This window comes from Cervus canadensis, chromosome 1 (genome assembly GCF_019320065.1).
Source record: "Cervus canadensis isolate Bull #8, Minnesota chromosome 1, ASM1932006v1, whole genome shotgun sequence".
In the NCBI taxonomy this organism is placed as follows: Eukaryota; Metazoa; Chordata; class Mammalia; order Artiodactyla; family Cervidae; genus Cervus; species Cervus canadensis.
In genome coordinates this window covers 4,703,079-4,725,628 of record NC_057386.1, presented here as the reverse complement: position 1 = coordinate 4,725,628, position 22,550 = coordinate 4,703,079, and the positions used below count along the sequence as shown (strand labels likewise).

Sequence of the window (22,550 nt, the reverse complement as noted above, 5' to 3'; positions counted from 1 at the left end):
GGGCTACTCCCTCCCATAGCGTGGGAGGGAGTCACACGTGACTGGGGGACTAAGCGCGCACACGGGTCCCACTTTATGCACAAAGGCCGGCCTGCACCTAAGGGAGCTGACAGTGAGGCTGGAATCCCAGCCTGGTCGCTCAGTCGTGTCCGACTCTTTGCGACCTCGTGGACTGCAGCACGCCAGGCCTCCCTGTCCATCACCAATTCCCAGAGCTTGCTCAAACTCATGTCCATTGAGTCAGTGATGCCATTCAACCATCTCATCCTCTGTCGTCCCCTTCTCCTCTCGCCTTCAATCTTTCCCAGCATCTGGGGCTTTTAGACAGAACTCCATCTCCCGGGAAGCAGTTCGGCCCCGCCCCGCCCCCTTCGCGCGCTCCGCCCGCCCCGCCCCGGCCGCGGCCGCTATATAAGGGCCGAAGGTCTGGCCACGGGTAGAGCGCGCGGTGGCGCGAGCGCGGAGCTGCGGTTATGAGAGCGTTTACCCTGCAGCGGGCGGCTGTGGCTCGGCGCTTCTTACCGGCGTCTCTCTTGCCCGCTGGGCGCCCGCCCCGCACCACCCGGGCCCCGCGCACCTGTAGACGCGAGGCCCAGAGTGCCTCTGCCCCTTGTGCTTTTCCGGGCTTGGCAGAGGGGTTCCCGGCGGGGATTCCTGGGGTCGCGCTGGTGATACGCAGTGAAGAAAAAGATGAACAGCTGCGTCCGGGCTGGGTGCTCTCCGAGCGCGGGGAGACGGGCTGTGATCGTCGGGGTCGGCGGGGCGCAGCTGGGGAGCCCGGGCCGGCGAACCCGCGCGCGATCTCCGCGGGGACTGCCGGCGCTTTGGGCCTTGGATGGAAATGGGGACGGGGCCTCCGGACCCTCTACCGTGGATTACTTGGTGCATCTCGGCCGGGCTTGATGACCCACGACCTCGTCTCCATCCGTGGATTGGTGCGTTCTACCCAACAGTCGGGTCGCTTCCTGGGAGGTAAGTCTCCCCGCGATTCGGGAGGAGGGGATATAATATGACCCCCTGCGTCGCTTTATGAAGGTCTTGCGCTTCTGGGTTGAGATTTTTGTTCTTGTAATTGACATCTTCTCAGAGGCCGTTTTAGCCATCGTCTGCCTCCAGGCGGAGCGGATTCACGGTGGTCATTGCCGATCCTGGCTCATCGCCCTTCCAACGCCGCCTAGCCGCCGGCCGCCCCACGGGACAGGGCCCCGGCCTGGGGAGAGGTCCGCGTCCTCGGGGTCCTCGCCAGACCCCCTGGCACTTACTATCTTCTCAGCACGTCGCGCTGCGGGCCCGTTACCTCGGTGAGCTCGCGACGTCTGCTCGCCGGCGACCCAGAGTGCGATCGAGGGGCAGCGCTTGGCGCGCCTCTCCCCGTGGGGGCGGCGGCGGAGGGGGATGTCTCCGATCCCCAGCCCTGATCTCCGAGGAGCGGCTTTACTGTAAGGACCGCGCCACCCATCAGGGGGTTCACTGAATGGCTGAGAGGTGTCGGGAATTCCCTCCAATGCTGCTACCGCCCCCGCCCGTCAGTGCAGATTGTTAGTGGAAGAGGTGTCCTCGCCAGCCTCAGGAGCGGGGCCTTCCTCTTGAGTCCTGAGCTGAAAGCAAACTGCTTCTGCATCCACAGCCCCCCTCCCTCCTCCTCCTCTTGTGCCTGCGCCTTTCAGAGCAGCGCCCTGCCTTGTCAACAAGCAGGCCCCGGAGTACTTGTTTGCTGAGTGAATGACTGAGCCAGGCCGCCTTGATGTATGAATTAACCCAGGGCCTCTTTTCACGTTTCCTTTGGCACTTGGCCTCAGCTCCTGTGACTTTTCCCCCTGAAGATGGTTTCCTGGGGATGCTTTCCCAGCTGGGAGATTCCCTCCCCTCCCTCCTCCAGCCCTGTCTGAAGTCTGTTTGTGATGGTCCGCCTCCTGTCCAGCGGTCCCCTCTGCATAGAACGCGTCGGAAAGCTGTCACGGGTCTCGCTTGGGTGCCAGCGCCTCCTGTGAGCACGTGCTTGGGAAAGTGGGAGAAGCAGGCACGGCTGGAAGAAAATAGACGATGTGTTGGTTCTGCCCTTCCCCCAGGAGCCAGTGTTCTGGCCACACCCGGGTCCCTGGCACTGCCTACCTGATATCCTGCCCACCCTCTCTGGGAGAGGAGCTGTTGAAACTGTCCCACTGATGGCCTGGAAGCCCACCTCTGCACCCCCGTCTGATTTTTAAAAGTAATCCGCTGCCCTTTCTCTGTCTTTTATAGAAAACTACAAAAAAAAAAAAAAAATTACAAAATGCAGGAAACACCCAGTTCCCACAGTAATGCTGGCAATTTGACATATTTCCTCACTGCTGAAACCCCTGCAATGTATACAATGTTGGTTCCCTCTCTATCCCCCACCTCGCCTTTTTTTTTTTAACATTTCCCCACATAATGACTGTATTCGCTGCAGACACTGAATCATAGTTTGCGTGACAATTCTCCCATTGTTGGACACCGAGGTATTTCCAAATTTTTACCCTTTGAAGTCATGCATTGGTGAGTGTCTTTTGTACATAAGGATTTGTCCACATTTTGAATTATTTCCTTTGGAAAATTCCCAGAAGTCACTCTTTGCTCTAAATCAGTCATGCCTAAAATAAAAGGAGTGCCCTTCTTGGTGGACCTTTCCCAGGTGGGCTTGGAGGAAGACTGCAGCGCTTAGCCGCAGCTGGGAGCCAGCATACAGTAGGAGCTCAGACAGTGCTCACTGAGTGAATGCTGTGTTTTGCTGCCTTTTGTTTTTCCCGAAGCAAAGAGTTGATCAGCATTGGCTGTGAGAGTAACTTAAAATTTGCCTTCAGGGCTGGGATTGAAATTATTTTAGCAATGCTGGAGATGAAGATTTACGGGGAAGCTGGATTTAAAATGCTGTCCTTCTACAAATTATTACTAACTGTTTAAAAAGCTCATTTATTTATATTTATTTTTGGCGGTGCTGGGTCTTCGTGGCTGGGCAGGCTTTTCTCTAGTTGCTGTGAGTGGGGGCTGCCCTCTACTTACGGTGCGTGGGATTCTCACTGTGGTGATTCCTCTGGTTTCGGAGCACAGGCTCTGGGCGTGTGGGCTCAGTCGTTGTGGCTCCTGGGCTCTAGGCACAGGCTCAATAGATGTGGCGCATGTTTCTCCGAGGCATGTGGGATCCTCTTGGGATCAGGGAAGGAACCTGTGTCCCCTGCATTGGCAGGCGGATTCTTTATCATTGAGCCACCAGGGAAGCCCTATTATCAACTTTCGATTTTGATAGAAGTCTAGATTTGGGGGAAGGTTGCAAAAATAATACACAGAGTTCCCTTATACCCTTCACCCAGCTTCCTTGTGTGTTAATATCTTATGATCCACAGTGAGATGATCAGCGCGAGGATTAATAGTAATAGAATACTTTGAACCTATCTTTAGGCCTCATTCACATTTTCCCAATTGTCCTACAAATGTCTTTTTTTCTGGTCCACGACCCATTTCAGGATTCTGAATGGCAGAAAGTGCTGTCATGTAAAAACGTGAACGTTGACAGTGATTCAGCAGGCTGTCTTCTTTAAAAACCACTTATTTGAGGCATGATTGACATACAAAAAGCCATACATGTTTCATGTCGACAACTCGGTGAGTTTGGTCATAACTGTACACCGTGAAAGTGATACCACAGTACACGCCATAAACTTACCCATCACCTCCAAAATTTTCTTCCACCCTCTTATTTACTATTTTATCATCTTTTGACAGCAAAAGCAGTTAACAGAAGAGCTACCCTCTTAGCAAATTTTCAAATGTCCAGTGCCTACATACGCAGTCACTCAGTCATGTCTGACTCTTTGCGACCCCATGGACTGTAGCCCGCCAGGCTCCTCTGTCCGTGGGATTTTTCAGGCAGAAATACTGGAGGGGGCTGCCATTTCCTCCTCCAGGGGATCTTCCTGGCCCAGGAGTGGAACCTGCAGCTCCTGTGGCTCCTGCATTGCAGGTGGATTCTTTACTGCTGGGCCATCAGGGAGACCCTCAAGGATCCAATACAGGATCCAATCAAGGATCCAATACAGGATCACTGACCACAGGTGCTGTGCTTCCCGGGCTAAAGCTTATGCATCTCGGCAGACCGTCTTTATTCTGGAGGTTTAAAACTGAGAAGTCTGTTCCCTCTTCTCCCGCAGGTTAACTCACCCCCTCCTCCCTTTTTATATCCGGCAGGGCAGATGAGCCCCTCCATGGTGTGGAGGGGAGAGGACCCTTGGCCACGAGCTGGTGGAGCATCTCCGTATACCCTCTCGTTCCTCTGTGGACCTTCCCTGGGAGTGAGTCGTTTCAGTAGAAATTGGGTTACAGCCTGATCTGTCCTGACCTGCCTCGGGGCGTGGGGAGGAGGTGGGGCATGTCATCGGGGTTGCGTGAGAGCCGGCTGCCAAGCCCGGAACCCCCGTCGTCGGGGAGTCCGGCGCCCGCTGCCTGCGGGGTGACTCACGCCACCTGAGCAGCAGGTGTGTCTGGTGCTAAGTGTGCGAACCAGCCCAGTGAGGCCGAGTTTCCCGGTGATCCGAGCAGGTCTAAAGGAGCACGGCCTCCCACTCCTTCCTCGGGGTGGATCGAGGGTTTTGTCCAGCCGTCTTGGGCTGGGGAGGGGTCCCTCTCTTCTTTCGGGGTGAGCAGAGCCAGCCTGGAGGGGTATTTGGAAGTAACTGCTGTGAATGGAAGCTGGCCCAGCGTCCTTGCATAAGAGAGCCCTTGTGTGGAGTTGAGGAGCCCCATGAAAGAGTTCCTTCTCCCTGCATCAGAGACTACCGCAGCCCAGAGCTTCCCCCGACAATACACACGCAAACCCAGGCTGTCTTCTCCAGCCGCGGCTGGTTGCCTGCACGTAGAGTGGAGCTGGTGTTTGTTTGGGATGAGGAAGTTTTGAGGTTACTTAACTCTCAACCAGACACGTTTCTGTCGTCCAGATGGAGTTTCTCGGTTACTGTCAGGGTCGCCTAGACTTGATTTTTCGTATGGTCCCAGCCTTTCTATTATAGCTTGTAAACGGAAAGACGGTCATCCCTCTCCCCCCACCCCACCCCGCCCCAGTGCCCTGGCACAGACGTTTTCTCTCACCAGCCAGCTCCAGTGAGGATCATAACAGGAAGTCTCGGTGGGAGAGGGCTTCAGGATGCTGGAGCTAAACAGTCTTGGAATAGTCCTCCGTCTACACCCGCCTTCTTCCTCTGCTCCGTGACTCCTCGAGGGCCCTCCCTGCCAGCTCTTCCCAGACCAGCTGCTCCCAGGGAGCGTCCCCCTGGCCTGCACCCTGTGGTTTGCATAAAAAATGAATTGCTTGGCAAATTTGGTTTAAAAAAAAAGACTATTCTTAGCAACCATCCCACCCTCCCCCACCTTTAGAGGTTCTGTTTTGGTATGTGGGGGGCGGGGACGTTGCTTGAAGAGGTGCGTTTTTAACAAGCTCCCTGGGCCACAGATGGACAGTTGAAGAAACACGGAGTTGGTTGACTTTTTGGCCAGCTACAGCCAGAGCTGAGCCTTTTCCCTCTCAAGGGTACGCAGTTGCAAAGCTTCTCTGTCTTCCTCCTCTTTTAGGAAGTCTTCCTGGCTTACCTCCACCTGGTGTGGCACCCGCATGAACTTAATTGGTTTTGCTGGCACAGGTTGTGACCTGAAAGTCTTGAAATCGGGTGCCCTTCGTATGAGGTTAAGGCAAAAGGGGCTGCATTTGGGTGAAGGATAAAGAACTGCAGTTCTGGGCTTCTGGAGTAGGGTCTTCAGCCTCTCCTCTGCCGTCGTGAGTTTCCCCGGGAGCTGGGAAGATGTCCCTTGAAAGGCAGCCCTCCCCGCCGCCCCCTCCCCGGGATGTTTGTTTGTGAGCCTAGGCAGGCCCTGCTATTTCTCTTTCTGAGCAGCATCATCCTAGGCAGTGTCGGCCCTCGACACGGAACTGGTTGGGGTCCCCACGCCGACACAGGAGAGTTGCACTCAGCTCCTTTGACAGGAGGGGGATGGTCCTGGGTGAAATTCTTGTTCTTTGAACTATGCCATTGGCGAGAGACGGTCTGTTGCAAACCACCCGGCCCCCCTTACTCTACAGACTCGGTTTGTGCGTGGAAAAACGTCTGTGTGCTACCGGTCTTGGGTGATCACGTGCTGTGTGGAGGGCCTGGAGGAGGTTTGTGAGCTCCAGGAATGCTGAAGTGGCAAGTTCCTGTCAAAGAGCCCTTTTTGTGACGTGAATCATCATCTCCTCCCGTATTTGGTGTGTTCGTACAGGTTTCTGCACAGAAGGCCTGAAACCAGGGGCCTCCTGGAGTCGGTTGAAGCAGACGCGGCCGCGTTCGGGCGGATGACTCAGGGGCTGCAGCTCTGGGTCTCCTCGGATCCGGGAGGCTCCCGGGCGCTTGCAAAGGGCCTCCTATGGGGTTTGATTTTAGTGGTTTTCAGACCCGCTGTATACCTTCATATATCGATGTGCTCAGTTGTGTCCCGTTCTTTGCCACCCTTTGGACTCTCGCCTGCCAGGCTCCTCTGTACGTGGGGGTTTTCAGGCAAGAATACTGGAGTGGGTTGACATTTCCTCTTCCAGGGGATCTTCCTGACCCAGGGCTGGAACCAGCGTCTCCTGCGTCTCCTGCATTGTAGGAGGATTCTTTACTTGCCGGGCCATGGGGGGCGTGTAGGGTCTGATTTTGTTGGCTTTCAGACCCACTGTCTTTGCCTAAAATGTGGGCTGTCACTTGCACTGGAGTTTTTCCAGTGCTTTTGTGGCACGCCCCATTGGGTACCACCTTCAGCTTGGTGACCTAAGTGTCACTCCCCTTTTCCAGAAGAAGATACTAGAGCACAACGAGGTAGATGCCCACCCAGGAGAGCCAGCCCCTAACTCCGAACCTCGCACACAGGTGACAAGGGAATATGCCGGAAGCGTTGATGGGGGGAGATGGAGAGAGGATTCATGATTTGAGGGAACTTTGGGGTGAATCCTCTCTGTCCACGTGTCCCACATGATCAGATTTTATATATGAAGTTTGCTGTATGTAGGTTTTTTTGGAAAAAGCAATGACTTTTTCGTGGATCCCTTTTCTGTGTAGTCATGTGACTTAGAAGTGCCCCTTTGAGGCTGGCGGTCAGATGTCAGCTTTCCGTGGCGACTCCAGTGGAGCCGGGGTCAGTAGCTGGGTCCAGATGACCCTCTCTGGTCTGGAGTTTTCTCCCTGGAGCTGTGAGCGGGCCCTGAAAGCTCTGTCTGATCCTGTTTGTCATCAGATGTCCCAAACGCGTGTGTCCAGCCTCAAGGTAGGCTTGGGGTGGGGGCACTGGTGCTGAGAGGCTTTGCTGACCCCCAGGACCCCCATGTGTCTGCGTCCCAGGTTTGGGCTCCTTTGTCTTTCCTGACCTCTGCACTTTCCCCCATGTGCTGGGTAGAAGGTGACTTTGTGTCTCTGGAGCCACCATGAACGTGGTTCTTTTCACTTTTATTTTTTTTATTGCGATTTAAAAATAATTTTTTTTTTTTTAATTAAGCAGCAAGAAACAAAGCAGTTATTACTCTGGCTGGGCTGCAGAGCAGGGTTGTCCCCAGCCCGGGAGGAGGCTTCCTTTCCTTTGAGGGGAGGTGCCTTCCTGTGTGTGTGCTCACCGCTCAGTCGTGCCCGACACTTTGGGACCCCATGCACTGCAGCCCGCCAGGCTCCTCTGTCCATGGGATTCTCCAGGCCAGAATACTGGAGTGGGTTGCCATTCCCTCCTGCAGGGGATCTTCCTGACCCAGGGATCCAACCCAGGTCTCCTGCATTGCAGGCAGATTCTTTCCTGTCTGAGCCCCCAGGGAAGCCCCTTTGTGTGACCCCCGCCCATGACCCTTGCCCGTGACCTAGCCTCCTCTGGCTTCTCGTCAGACGTCTGCCCACGGTCAGGCAGAGGGAGTTTCTCTGAGTTGAAGGGAACCCGTGGCCACTGGCAAGCCCGTTGGGAAACGTAGAGGTTTGGGCATTTTAATTGAATTTCCTAAGTGGGCCCCAGGAGTGCGGTTAACCAGGGAGCTGAGCCGGCCCCGGCTTTGCATTCCGCCCTGGCCACTGGGCTTCTCCGCCTTTCCTGGAACTGCTTTACTCATCGCTTCCCGCCGCTCTCTTTCATCCTGGCCCCTGCCCCGACCCCCTGCCCTGTGTGTGAACCTGGATCCTTTCCTCTTTGCCAGACGTTTGTCTCTGCCCCGTCGCCCTGGGCATCTGTCTGTAGGGTGCTGACTTGGGGACGCTGCTGGCGTGGCTGGGCTCACTGGCCAGACTGCCCGTTGGATGTCGCCTGTTCCCTCTTCCTTGCACAGCTCCATGTAAGGGTGTGAAAAGCTCAAGCCACTGGCTGGCGCCGGCTCCCACGGCCGTGATGTCATGTTGGGAAGAGAAGAGAAGCCATTCTCAGGCAGGCGGGAGCAGGTGGTTAAGAGCCCGTTTCCCTCGGTCCTGACAGCCTTGGATGCGAGCACTCTCGTCTCTGACATCTGGGCCTGAGAGAGTTGAAGGAGCATCCTTACGGCCCCAGAGCTTTACAGGATGAAGCCCTGGTTCCCAGACAGGTTATGGCACATGCCCAGCGCTGGGGTCCCATCCTGCCCCGTCACCAGTGCCCGTGTGACCTTGTACAAGTTGCTGAGCCTCTCTGCGTTCAGTTCCTCCTCTGTGGCTGTTGTTCAGTCACTAAGCCCTGTCCCGCTCTCTGTGACCCCGCGGATTGCAGCACACCAGGCTTCCCTGTCCTTCACTGTCTCCAGTTTGCTCCCATCCATGTCCACTGACTCGATGATGCCATCCGACCATCTCATCCTCTGTCACCCCTTCTCCTGCCGTCAGTCTTTCAACCTTTCCCAGCATCAGGGTCCTCTGCAGTGAGTCGGCTCTCCGCATCAGGTGGCCAAAGTATTGGAGCTTCAGCTTCAGCATCAGTCCTTCCAGTGAAAATTCAGGGTTGATTTCCTTTAGGATTGACTGGTTTGATCTCCTTGCAGTCCAAGGGGCTCTCAAGAGTCTTCTCCAGCACCACAATTTGAAAGCATCAGTTCTTCAGAGTTCAGCCTTCTTTATGGTCCAACTCTCACATCTATACATGACTACTAGAAAGGAGCAGGTGTCTTTTAATTTCCTCATCCATAAAAGAAGGGTGTTTTTAGGTGGGTCGATTTTGGTTGCCAGTTGTAGAGAAACCAGCCCCTACTGGCTGAAACCTTGGAGTTTGAGGGTGTCCACCTCACTGAGAAGCCTGGGTGTTGTGCTTTTGGGGGATCTTCTTGGCTTTGTGTTTTTCTCCAGTTCTTTTCATCTCTCGAGGAAGCAGAAAGAGCAGAAGCCTGGGCAGGCCCCCTGCCTCTGCAGACCCAGAGGGGGACGGCAGATGCCTTTGTCTCAGCATCCCCGAGGGACAGCCCCAGAAGTGCACTCAGCCCCGGACCCGTCCCCGTGGCCGGGAGGGGGAACACACCGATTGTGTCCTGCGCTCACATGCCCCACGCCTGCGTCTGTGGGTGGAGGCCTTTCCCTCCCCAGAGCCACGGGGACTCTGCAAGGTGGGAGGATGCAGAGAGACGGCCTCGGATGTTTACTGTGGACGGCTGGGCTCCTGGATGACGCAGCAGAGCGGTCTGTGGCGGGGGCAAGGACTTGGTCCTCTTCACCTTGGGATACGTAGGAGCAGGGCTGACTGATCGTGGAGATTGATACAGGAATGAACCTCCGCAGTTCTCTCCTGAATTGCTGAACCCAAGAGTCTATTTTTTCACGGGACATCATCTCACTCCATCCGGGAGCCAGGAAGTCCAGCCTCAGAGTGTCCACCTCTCGTTCCTGGGACGGCAGCCCGGTCCATGGAATGGCACCTCTCTCTGAGATTTCTTCAGAGCAAGGACAAGCTCCTTTCCTAACTCTGAGCATCTCTTAAGCAGTGGTGGCCCAGGGGTCGCTTTCTTGATATGAGAAGCCCCGCAATGGGAGCTGCAGACTTCTTGCCAGGCTCTTGTGTTTGGCAGCTCAGGGAGGAGATGGAGCTCCCCGTTTTAACCAAATGAGGGGCTCACCCTGGGGCAGCTGCCCGAATGAGTCAACTTAGATGGTTCCATACTGTTTGCACATCCCTGGTCCAGCTTGTATCCCAGCTTCTGGGGGCTGCTCGTAAGAGACACAGCTGTGCTTTCCAGGCTGTTGGCCTCAAGGTGTGTGTGTGTGTGTGTGTGTGTGTGTGCGTGCGCGCACTCAGTCATGTCTGACTCTTTGCAACCCCCTGGACTGTAACCCACCAGGCTTTTCTGTCCATGGGATTATCCCAGGCAAGAATACTGGAGTGGACTTCCGTTTCCTTCTCCGGGGATCTTGCCAACCCAGGGATCAAACCCATGTCTCTTGTGTCTCCTGCATTGGCCGGCAGATTCTTTACTGCTGAACCACCAGGGAAGCCTGAGCTAAAGGTGGGGGACCCCACTTTCCTTATACAGGTAGCCATTGTTTGAGGAGCCGTGACTCATGCTCACCGCTTGTAGAGCTCTCAGAGGAAACCCTCCCGCCCTGACAGGTGCTCCTAGCCATCCTCATTCCCTGTCGGTAGAAAAGCTCATCGTCACGGTGATAGATGGTTTCCGCTCAGCTGGGATACGAATGGCCTTTTTAGGGAGCGTGGAGAAGTGCAGTGCAGGGGTGGGGGGTGTGGGGAAGGTGATCCATGTCAGGAAGCTGCTAGCCATTGCATGTAGTGTTGCCCCATTTAACAGATGAGGAAACTGAGGCTTCCAGGACTTAAGTTACTTGTCTGAAGTCACCTTGCTGGCCAGCAGCAGAGCCAGAAACGATCTGCTTTCAGGTTGGCACGTGACTGTTTGTCCAGCTCGTAGTTGCAAGCTTGGCTTCCCGCTTCTGGGAAATGCTTTGTCGTTGCTGTCGTTCAGTCGCTGAGTTGTGTCTGACTCTTTGAGGCCCCATCTGCAGCGTGCCAGGCTCCCCCGTCCTTCACTATCTCCCGGAGCTTACTCCAACTCATGTCCATTGAGTCGGTGATGCCATCCAACCATCTCATCCTCTGCTGCCCTCTGCTCCTCTTGCCCTCAATCTTTCCCAGCATCAGGATCTTTTCCAGTGAGACAGCTCTTCGCATCAGGTGGTCAGGATGTTGGAGCTTCAGTTTCAGCATCAGTCCTTCCAATGAATATTGAGGACATATTCTGGAATGTGCTAGAAGTCACAAATCATAGTGTTTTGATAGCTTTTCTAGAGCTCTCATCACCATTCATTTCTTCCTCCCCAATAACCCACCAGTAAGTCTAAAACAGTGCTTCCTTCTCCTTCTCCTGTTGGAGGTGAGGCCAGAATCCTTTCAGGAGCGGAGCTGGAAATAGACTTTGCTTTCCTCTGCAGAGACAACAGTGAACTCAGCATGAAGAAGATTAACACCAACAATTCATTGAGAGGTACATCTACTGGAGTTTCCCTGATGAAGAATTCTCAGGAGCTGCTCCCCAAGTTCTAGGCTGTTCCCTTAGTTCTAATTAATCTGCTTTGCCATCTTCATGTTCCGCTCTACAGATGTAACATCAGGGTTGGAGAGCTACAAGTCACCGCGCACCCCAGTGGCCAGCGCGGATCAGGATTCAGATGCAGGTCTGCTTGTTTTTCAGACCAGCACGTTTTCCCATAGGATGGTCCTGACTCTGTTCCCTTAGGAGGTGCGCCTGTCCAGACCGGGCATGAGTGTCGTGCCCCTTGTTCCTGAAATCCCATGGAGGATGCTGAGCCCAGGGCTTACCGAGTTGGGTTACCATCATTTCTTCTATCTCCCTGAATCGTGAGCATGTAGAATGGGGATTGTGGGGAGGGCCCGGTGTCCTCGATGAAGAAGGCTTGGAAGGGTAGCCGCAGGTGTTTGAGTGGGACAAGAAGGTGGACTGGAGCATCGTCAGGGCATTCGATGGAAATGTTGTGTTGAGGACGCTAACTTTTATTTCCTGGACGGAGCTGTGTGCGCTTTACTCCATGAGTGCAAAGCTTCGATGAGTTTTCAGAGCAGGCCCACAGAAAGGCCTGCCCTTCTGATGTTATACTTGGGAGTGGAGGTGAGCTCTCTGATGTGGCGGGCTTCCCGGGTGGCCTTAGTGGGAAAGAATCTGCCTCCCAATATAGGAGATGTAAGAGACTCGGATTCAGTCCTTGGGTCAGGAAGATCCCCTGGAAGAGGGCATGGCAACCCACTCCAGTATTTTTGCCTGGAGAATCCTACGGACAGAGGAGCCTGGCGGGCTCCAGTCCTTGGGGTCGCAGAGTCGGACGCGACTGAACGACTGAGCGTGCATGTGCGATGCTGTGCCGTCGTCCCCGTCGAATGTGATGAGGACCAGCCGGGAATATGGCCCCGTCTGAGCCGCGCTCCGTCAGCCGCCGTGTACTCTGTCCTTCCCACAAAGAGCCTTTAGCTTGTCTGGTTCGAAGGGTACAGGAATCCAATATTCTTGTCCAGGAATTGCCAGATTAGACTTGAATAAACTCACCCACGGGCTGCTAACTCTACTTTTTCAGTGTTGTCTTTTTCTCCAATCCTTCCCTTCTCTGAGCTTCTGTAGCACTGACAACCTACAGTGTTATATATTGTTGTTGTTTAGTTGCTGAGTCCTGTTTGACTCTTTCATGACCCCGTGGACTGTAGCCCACCAGACTCCTCTGTCCGTGGGATGTTCCAGACAAGAGTATTGGAGGTTGCCGTTTCCTTCTCGGGGTCCTCCCAACACAGGGGTCGAACCTGAATCTCCTGCTTGGCAGGCAGGTTCTTTACTGCTGAGCGACCAGGGAAGCCCCAAAGCACTATTCCTGCCTGTCACGGTGTCGGACGTGGCTGACGTGACTTAGCAGCAGCAGCACTGCTTATTGTCTTGTGTGCACAGATCTTTGTTCTTCAGGGACATCAGAAGTGTGTGCTGTCTGATCTCAGAGCACCTGGCCTGATGCCAGCTCCAGTACAGACCGTGTGGCTCGGTGGTGACTGGCCCAAGGCTCACACAGGTCTGTCATCTCGCTGCTCTGGGTCTGTGGGTGCTGGGTCCATGGACTCCATCTAGGGGACTCCCAACAGCATGTCTGTGGGTGCTGGGTCCATGGACTCCGTCTAGGGGACTCCCAACAGCATGTCTGTGGGTGCTGGGTCCATGGACTCCATCTAGGGGACTCCCAACAGCATGTCTGTGGGTGCTGGGTTCATGGACTCCACCTAGGGGACCCCAACACCGTGTCTGTGGGTGCTGGGTCCTTGGACTCTGTCTAGGGGACGCCAACACCATGACTGTGGGTGGTGGGTCCATGGTCCCCATCTACCAGACCCCAACACTGTGTCTGTGGGTGCTGGGTCCATGGACTCCATCTAGAGGACCCCGACACCATGTGTGTGGGTGCTGGGTCCTTGGACTCCATCTAGGGGACCCCGACACCGTGTCTGTGGATGCTGGGTCCATGGATCATGCCTAGGGGACCCCAACACCGCGTCTGTGGGTGGTGTGTCCATGGACTCCATCTGGAGGATCCCAGCACATTCTGTTGGAAAAGCAGCTGCAAGCCTCTTGCCTTCAGAAGGTCCTCGCCTGGTGTGGCCCTGAGCACTTGACGCCCTTTGTGCCGGACGACAGCTGCTCCGCCGAGAGCCCTGCGTGTGGCCCATCTCAGGCTCGTTTCTTACAGTCTGGGGACAACTTGTGTCACATCTGGTCCTTGGTTTCCTCCCTTCGGACCATAGACGTGGACTAAGCGGCTCCTTGATTAATTTCAGCCCAGAGGATGCTTGCCCTTGCTTCGCTCGCTGTTGTGGGCGGATGACCCGAGCAAGGCAGGCAAGAAGGGACCCCTGGTCCTTGCCAGCGGTCACACCACCCTAACTTCTCTTGTTGGAGAAGCCCTTGGCTCAGCTTAAATGAAATCAAAACATACAACAGGCTCGTGGGGCTGTTTTATGAAACACCCTTGATGATAGTTTGGGATGTCCTTGGGAATCTGTTAGGGTGACCTTGTACCAAAGTCAACACCTCGAAGAGTAAACAGGGGAGTTCCTGGCGGTGCAGTGGTGTAGGCTCTGCGCTTCCACCGCAGGGGGCAAGGGTTCAGGCCCTGGTTGGGGAACTAAGATCCTGCATGTGGCACGGCCAAAAAAATAAAAAAAGAAAACAGTAAAATATTCTTTTCAAAAAAGCAAATGACCTGCCTCACCCTGTGGATGGAGAGATTTGTGTTTCTCTAAGGGCCTTCGGGCACCCTTGCCTCCCACTCTCCGGAGTGAATGTTTGGATTCAGTCTGCCTTCCGAGGACTGATGATGGAACAGACACCCTTCACATAGGAAAAAACAAGACGCGCTTCTTTTCTGCCGGCTGGTGGGTTCACATCCTGGGTTTGGGAGGCTCCCAGATGGGGAGCCGGCAAAGCAAACAGGTTCAAGTAGAAGTCTGCTCGTGGGCCCATGCTCTGCTGGCCTGTTCTCAGGCTGAGATATCTTCCTACAACCTGGATTGTTCTGGGGAGTGAGACGTCCTCCCCACGCCCCCTCCCTTCCTCTTAGGGAAAAAAAAAATCCTTCCCTCTTTCAGCATCCATGTCTTTAAGAATTCTCTCCATTGTCGCCGGGACAGAGACCCTTCTGTGAGAGTCTGTTGGAGGCCTGTCCTCGGTGACACCCCGCCCCCCGTATTAAAAGACCATTGGAACAAGTTCCCCATTCTCCTCTGGAGAGGGTCCCCCTGTCCCGGGCCAAGCCACTCTTAAGGGAGCGTTTATCCTGGGACACTCGGTTTACAAAGCCCGCTGGAGTGTCAGATAAGCTCCCTCAGACCGGCGAGGGGAGGAGGACAGAACTCCCTTTATTTCCAGCCCCTGCGGGGAGACCGGCAGAGCCTCGTGCTGGAGACGGGGGTGGGGGGCAGTTCTGAGGAGCCTGGGAGGGGGCTTGGGCAGGGCTGGTGCTGGAGGGTGAAGAATTGGCATCTTATCATTTTAATTTTGGGGGAATCTCGGCGTGGGGCTCTAACTCTGCTGAAATCGCCTGGCGTCTCCTCTCTAAATCACTGAGATTCTCTTTGGCAAGTCTGTCTCCATCTGCCAGGGGGAGATTGCTGGTTTCTTTCGCTTACCTGCTTGGATTAAAAATAAAAACACCTCCCCCACTTGGGGGGCCAGGCCCCAACTGTGTGTGTTTGTTTAGAAGATGCCCGATACCAGGGACTCCGGGTAGCAGACATCTGGGGTACATTTAGCCACCTGGGTGTGTGCCTGTGTGTGTGTGCACGCTCGCCCAGCTGGCAGTGTGTGTGGGTGTGGGTGTGGGTGGTGCATGCACTCGGCCGGCGTGAATCCCGGCTGGGGGCGCGGACACCCCTGCCTCCTCAGGTGGCCGTCGCTGCAGCTGTTTGATGCGGCTGTGTGCCGGCTCGGTGGCTCAGTCCTGTCCGACTCGCTGCGACCCCGTGGACTGTCGCCCGCCAGGCCCCTCTGTCCTGGGGATTCTCCAGGCCAGAATCCTGGAGCGGGTTGTCATTTGCTTCTGCAGGGGATCTTCCCGACCCAGGGATTGAACTCGGGTCTCCTGCATTGCCAGGTGGATTCTTTAGCACGGAGCCACCAGGGCCGCCCCACTATCTGGGGTAGCCTTTTTGCAATACGTGGTTTCCACTCGGTTCAGTAAATGAGACGTTTCCTCGACGGGCTGTCCACGCTGGAGTGTCCTTTGTGGACCCGCACGTGTGTGGATGTCTTGGTGCTCACCGCGTCCTCTAGACCCTGCACGCTCAGCTCAGAGAAGGAAAGCGCTTTCCCAGCGTCACCCAGCAGGGGCCTGCGGGCGCCTGCAGCCCCGCTGTGCCTGCTTCTGAGGCCTCTGTCTGCTCAAAGCTGGAGGCCGGGCGGAGGGTCCCGGGCGGGAGGAGGGCAGCTGGGGGGTGGGCAGGGGCTGAGGTCCCCGCGGAGCGGAGGCCACCCCCAGCCCTTGCCTCCCTGCACGGGCCACGCTTGTGGTCTCGTCTGCTCCCTCCCCGGCGGGGCTGGGACCTGCCGCAGGTGCCAGGGAGTGAAGCTGAGTGTTGCCATCTGCCCTGTGTCCCTGGCACTGTGTGCCCTCTGGGGGAGGGTGTGCTCAGCACCCACGGGCACCAGCTCCAGGGGTCAAGCGGCAGACAGGCCAGCGCTGGTGCCCTTGGTCGGGGTCGGGAGGGAGGCGCCTGGGTGCAGCGGCAAACAAGCAGATTGGGGAGCCTCGCTGGAGCTGTGACTGAGGAAAAGCCTTGGAGAGGGGAGCCCTGACCCAGCTCTCGGCCCCAAATCTGGGACCCCCCTCCTTTCGGGGCAGAGCAGCGGGCCCTGGGGGTGGACTTGCGTGCGTGAGTCGGGAGCTCCGGGTGGGCTCCTAAAGGCCCTAGGGGCCCATGCTCCACCCTGCAGCCCGCCCTTCCTCCTGTCCGGGAGTGCACGGCCCGGAGCGGGTGGGCAGGGGTCCGGGGGCAGCGAGAAGGCCCCCCACCCGAGCCTGAGGGCCGAGGTCAGGGTCCGTGCTTGCACGTTACAGCGGCCAGGCGCTCGGGTGCCCACGGCAGGAGGCACCTGGGTCTCTGTGCAGAGCCGCCGGCCCGTCCACCCTGCTGAGGGCGGGCAGAGCCAGTGAGGCTCAGGAGTCAAGGTGCCCACCTCCTGGGTGGTCGGCTTCTCCTGATGTGGCTGGTGAACCAGCTTAGCGAGCGTGGGGTCGGGGCGCCAGGCAGTTGGCTGCAGAGGTCCGGGGTGGGGGGACTGCTGTCTCCTTTTGCTTTCTTAGGCGGCTCAGCGGTAAAGAATCCGCCTGCAACGCAAGAGGATGCAGGAGATACCCGTTCCACCCCTGGGTCGGGAAGATGCCCTGGAGAAGGACATGGCAACCCACACCAGGATTCTTGCCTGGAGAATCCCCAGGACAGAGGAGGCTTGCGGGCTACAGTCCACGGGGTCGCAAAGAGTCGGACATGACTGACGTGACAGCACGCACGCACAAAGGCTGGAGGCTCAAGGGTCAGTTTTGTAGACTCTGGAGCAGCCCGTGTGCGGGTCTGTGTGTGGGCAGGGTGACGCGCGTCTTACCCGTGTCCTCCGGCAAACCCCGCCTTCAAGCAGCCAAGTCCTCCTGGCTGATGGTCACCTGTCGTCGGGCCCCAGCAGCCCCTCTGATGGCACCTGACCGACCCCATGCCCTGGAGCAGCGGGGAGGAAAGCCAGTCTGTACTGGTTAATCCTTCCTGCCCCTGTCACCATCGACTCTGCCTTCCCGGGGATGAAAGGCGTGTTTTGGGGAGCCCACCGAGCACCCTCCCACCCTCTGTGCGCCGCCTTCCCTTCAATTCCAGGCCTGAGCCGGAGGAAGGGAGGAAGGGTCTGGTTCACGGATGCTGCAGTGTCTCTCTGGACCGAATCTTCACCTGGTACCGCGCAGAGGGGGCAGCCCCTCTACGCAAGCCTGTCTCTCTCTCTGCCCGACGTTCACCTCCTGTTCCGTGGCTGGGGGAGGGCGGCCCTTACACAGGGAGACTTCAGACGGGACGCGGGGAGTCGGGCGGGCGAGCAGGGCTTGTGGCGGGAGGGGGGGGCAGCCTTGTCATTTATTAGGTCTGCCGAGACAATACGGGGCTTGTCTCCAGGGTACGGAGGTGCCTGTGGAGGGCGGCCAGGATGGGAGCCGGCAGAAAGAAAACAAGCGCAGGTCTGCCGAAAGTGCAGGGACCCTGGGGCAAGGAAGAAAGCACCTTTGTTTGGGGAGGTCAGGGCCCGCGGGGGCGGGGGCGCAGGCAGGGGGCGTGTTGGGGAGACTGGAAGCGAGTCTCCGGTCCCCGGGGCCTGACGGGGCTCAAGAAGGGGACCCTCGCTGGGTGCAGGTCCCGATGCCCTCCCTTCGGGTGGATTTGGGGGAACCACTTCCTTATCAGCCCTGCCCCCCTGAGAAGAGACCTGGGCTTTGGGAGGGAGGATGGAGAGAGAGAGGGGTCTGCCTTGAAGGTGGGGTGCCTGGGGGCGCTGCAGTTTCACCTGCCACTCAGGCTGGCTGAAGAAGCCTCCAGAAGATGGGTGAGGCCCCTGTGCGATGTGTGTGGCGGTCCTCTGACCTCATGGTGCAGACAGAGACCTCGGTGTCTGCAGGCAGTGGGGAGACCCCCCCCAATCCCCCTGCCCTGAGCACCTCCCCGCTCCCCATGACTTCATCTCTCCGCTGACACCTCTGCTGCCCCTGTGGATGTGTGTCCCCAAATGCGGTGGCTTGCCTCGGCTCCTCACCAACAGTTATTTGCTTTTTAACCCGACGGGGCTTGTGGACCCGAAGGCAGTTTCCCAGCGCCCTCTCTCTTTGGCAGAAGGGATGACCCTGCAGTCCTGGGAGAATTAATTTGCCCGTTTCATGTGATGAGCGTGTGTGGGGGCCTCCACAGTGCATGGCTGGCCCAGGAGAAGGAAAGAGGACCCCGTCCCTCTGGTTGGGGGCGCCAGTTCCCCGGCCACAGCCTGGACTACCCGTGAGAAGCCCATTCTGGGTGAACTTGGACTGCCGCCGCCGGCCCGTGGGAGCGTGGTGGGGATCCTGTGGCTGGATTTGGACTCGGCTCAGCGCTGGGCCGCCCAGGGGCCTGTTGCAGCTCCCATCGTGCTGCCGCTGATGGGAGAGAGACGCGTGGTCTGAGATGGAAATCCTGCAGCTTTGAATCTGACCTCGGCTACCGCTGAGAGTTAGTGATAAGCGCTCATGGTATTAGCTAATAACAGCAATTGCTGCCATTCTATGTTCCATACATTCTAAGACAGACACACACCCATGCACAGACACATACATGTGGGAGTGTTTGGACACACATACAGGCATGTTTGACACATGCATACATGCAGGTGTGTTTGGATACACATAAGTAGGCATGTTCACACACATGTAGGTGTGTTTGGACACACATGTATGCATGTTCACACACATGTAGACGTGTTCACACACATGTAGGCATGTTCAAACACATCTAGGCATGTTTGGACACACATGTAGGAATGTTCAGACACACATGTGCAGGCATGTCCACACACATGTAGGTATCTTCACACACATATGAGGCATGTTTGGACACATGCTTGTAGAGATGTTCAGACATACACACATACACGTAGGCATGTTCACATACGTGGGTGTGTTCACACACATGTATGTAGGCATGTTTGGACACACGTAGGCATGTTCAGACACACACACGTAGGCATGTTCACATGTGGGCATGTTCATACATATATGTAGGCATGTTTGGACACACATTTGTAGGCATGTTTGGACACACACGTGGGCATGTTCACACATGTGGGCATGTTCGGACACACACATAGGCATGTTCAGACACACACGTGCATGTAGGTGTGCCTGGATACGCACACACGGGTAACACGTGCACATTCATTTCTGCAGCGCCCTCGTGAGGCAGGCGTACTGTCCGTGTCTGACAGATGAGGACCCGAGGCACAGAGAGGACGCGTGACTTAGAAACTCACGCAGCTGGGAAGGGGCGCAGCTGAGACAGGGGCGGGAGGCACCAGTTTCTCCTGAAGGAAATGGCTGTGAGCTGTTCGGGGTCAGGGTCTCCTTCGTGGTGCGTCAGGAGCCCAGGGCCGAGGAGGTGCTGCCCAGCCTGGCTTCGCGTCTGAGCGGAGGGCTCGGGGGTTTCTGGGGAGGAAGGGCGGCTCTCGGAGGCAAGGTTCTGCCAGGCGGGTCCTTCCGCGGCTCGCGCCGCCCGGCTCCGCTCCCTGTGACTCGGGCTCTCCTCCTGCGCGCTGAGCCCTGCTGTGTGCCCGGCCCGCGGCCTTCTTCACACGAGCCGCCTCCTTCCCCTGCCACGAGCCTCGGAAGGGACCGCTGATGGCCGTGAGTGTCCGCCCAGCGTCGCAGCTGGGATTGAACCCGACCTCAGGGCGGGAGGGACGGCCCTTCCCCTGCCCTCCTGCTTCGCGTGCGTCCCTGCCAGCCCCCAGCTCCTCTGAGCATTCCCCCTCCAGACCACCCCACCCCTCTACCCTTGGACTCTTCAGCACTGACTTCTTAGATCCGGGTTATGAGGTTTTGTCCTCAGCTACCTTGAGTTACTTTGTAAGTGTCCCAAAAGGTGGAAGACAGGAAAATGGCCTTTTTTCTATTGCTTTTGTTTCCCTGGAAGCACCTACTTTAGCGCCAGGCGCACTGCATGGATCTCTTTGTTGTTTAGTCGCTAAGTTGTGTCTGACTCTTTGGGACCCCGTGGACTGTAGCCCCCCAGGCTCCTCCGTCCATAGGTTTTCCCAGGCAAGAATCCTGGAGTGGGTTGCCATTCCTGTCTCCAGGAGATCTCAACCCAAGGATCGAACCCCTGTCTCTTGTGTCTCCTGCATTGGCTACTACCAGGGAGTACCTGTTAAATTAAAAGAGAAAACGCCAGAAAGTGGCATTGGAGGGCCTGTGAGCTGTGCCTTCTGGCGACGTTACACATAGGAGTGACTATTATTAGCATCCTTTTACAAGTGAGAAAACCGGGGCTCGGAGAAGTTGGGGAGTGTGCTTGGGACCAAAGAGCTGGGAATGGGCTCAGCCTTTTGGACCTTGAAGCCCGGAGTCCACCCAGCTGGCCATCAGCTGGGACTGTGTCCCTGAGGTTAGGGGACAGGGGACAGCCTTGGTCAGGCTCACTCATGCCAGGTGACAGCTTGGGGACTGATGGTCAATTCTTTCCCTCCGGCCTGCCTGCCTCTGTGGAGTGAAGTGTTAGTGGCTCAGTCGTGCCTGACTCTTTGCGACCCCATGGGCTGCAGCCCACCAGGCTCCTCTGTCCATGGGGTTTTCCAGGTAAGGACACTGGAGTGGGCTGCCATTTCCTTCTCCAGGGGGTCTTCCCGACCCAGGGATCGAACGGGGTTTCCTGCAGGCAGGTTCTTTACCGACTGAGCTACGCGGGAAGCCTGCCTCACCACCAGCTTTTTATTTGTAAGCTAGCTTTATCAAGATTTGCTTTGCTGCTGCTGCTGCTGCTAAATCACTTCAGTCGTGTCCAACTCTCTGCGACCCCATAGACGGCAGCCTATCAGGCTCCCCCGTCCCTGGGATTCTCCAGGCAAGAACCCAGGAGTGGGTTGCCATTTCCTTCTCCAATGCGTGAAAGTGAAAAGTGAAAGTGAAGTCGTGTCCAACTCGTAGTGACCTCATGGACTGCAGCCTACCAGGTTCCTCCGTCCATGGGATTTTCCAGACAAGAGTACTGGAGTGGGTTGCCATTGCCTTCTCCGAAGATTTGCTTTACATACCTTAAAATCCATCTATTGTAAATGTACAACCCAGCAACTTTGAGTAAATGTGCGGAGTTACACGATCATCGCCACAATCCAGTTTTAGAACATTTCCATCAGCCCCCCAAAGGTTTCCTCGATGCCTGCTTCCTGCCTTGGCAGGCGAGGTGTTTACCACTAGTGGCACCTGGGGAGCCCTGCTTCTTCTAGAACCTCCCAATCGAAGTGCTGACTCAGAATTCTACACTGCGAGCCCTGGATATTCGACGGAGGAGTGGACGTCAGGGCAGAAGCCAGAGAGAATGGGTGTTCGTGTGGTTTGTACGTGTCTCTGATTTTGCACATCCTGAGGTTTAGAAATGCCATTGCCCACTTCTCTATCCCCCCACTTCATAGCAAATAGGTGGGGAGGCAGTGGAAACAGTGATAGACTATTTTCTTGGGCTCCAAAATCACTGCAGATGGTGACTGCAGCCATGAAATTAAAAGACGCTTGCTCCTTGGAAGAAAAGCTGTGACCAACCTAGACAGCACATTAAAAAGCAGAGACATGACTTTGCCAACAAAGGCTCGTCTAGTCAAAGCTGTGGTTTTTCCAGTAGTCATGCATGGATGTGAGAGTTGGACCATAAAGAAATCTGAGCGTCGAAGAATTGATGCTTTTGAGCTGTGGTGTTGGAGAAGACTCTTGAGAGTCCCTTGGACTGCAAGGAGATCCAACCAGTCCATCCTGAAGGAGATCAGTCCTGGGTGTTCATTGGAAGGACTGATGTTGAAGCTGAAGCTCCAGTACTTTGGCCACCTTATGTGAAGAACCGACTCATTGGAAAAGACCCTGATGCTGGGAAAGATTGAGGGCAGGAGGAGGAGGGGACGACAGAGGATGAGATGGTTGGATGGCATCACCGACTCGATGGACATGAGTTTGAGCAAGCTCTGGGAGTTGGTGAGGGACAGGGAGGCCTGGCGTGCTGCAGTCCATGGGGTTGCAGAGAGTTTGACACGACTGAGTGAGTGAACAGCCATAGATGCTGGTATAGATACGAATGTATTAATATTACATATTAAAACATCTTCTCCAGCCTAAGACTGTATGTTCCTTTTTCTTCTGTGTTTAAAAGAAATCACAGCACTTTGAGGGGCCTGTAAGAATACTGCGGGCCCTGACACTGCTTACCACAGGTGAGCCCCTCACTCTGAGATGAAGGTCCCAGACAGGGGCTCCGGGTCCCCCAGAAGCTCAGCACTGAGACCCCCTCCTTCC

At 56.1% G+C, this 22,550-nt stretch overlaps 1 protein-coding gene across 5 annotated transcripts in view; it reads left to right on the top strand.

Annotated features, from left to right (window-relative positions):
- Positions 1–451: 451 nt before the first annotated feature.
- LOC122431083 overlaps positions 452–22,550 on the top strand; it is a 156,571-nt gene continuing 134,472 nt past the window's right edge. For 3 of the 5 annotated variants that reach the window (XR_006266478.1, XM_043452433.1, XM_043452277.1), the window contains exon 1: positions 452–972. Coding sequence is in view for 4 of the 5 variants with exons in the window: in XM_043452433.1 (XP_043308368.1) it covers positions 474–972 (499 nt within the window). In the remaining variant the exon portion in view is untranslated. Of the gene's footprint in view, positions 973–4,203; positions 4,308–22,550 lie in introns of all 5 variants that reach the window. The other 2 variants (XM_043452350.1, XM_043452196.1) reach the window with 1 other exon arrangement.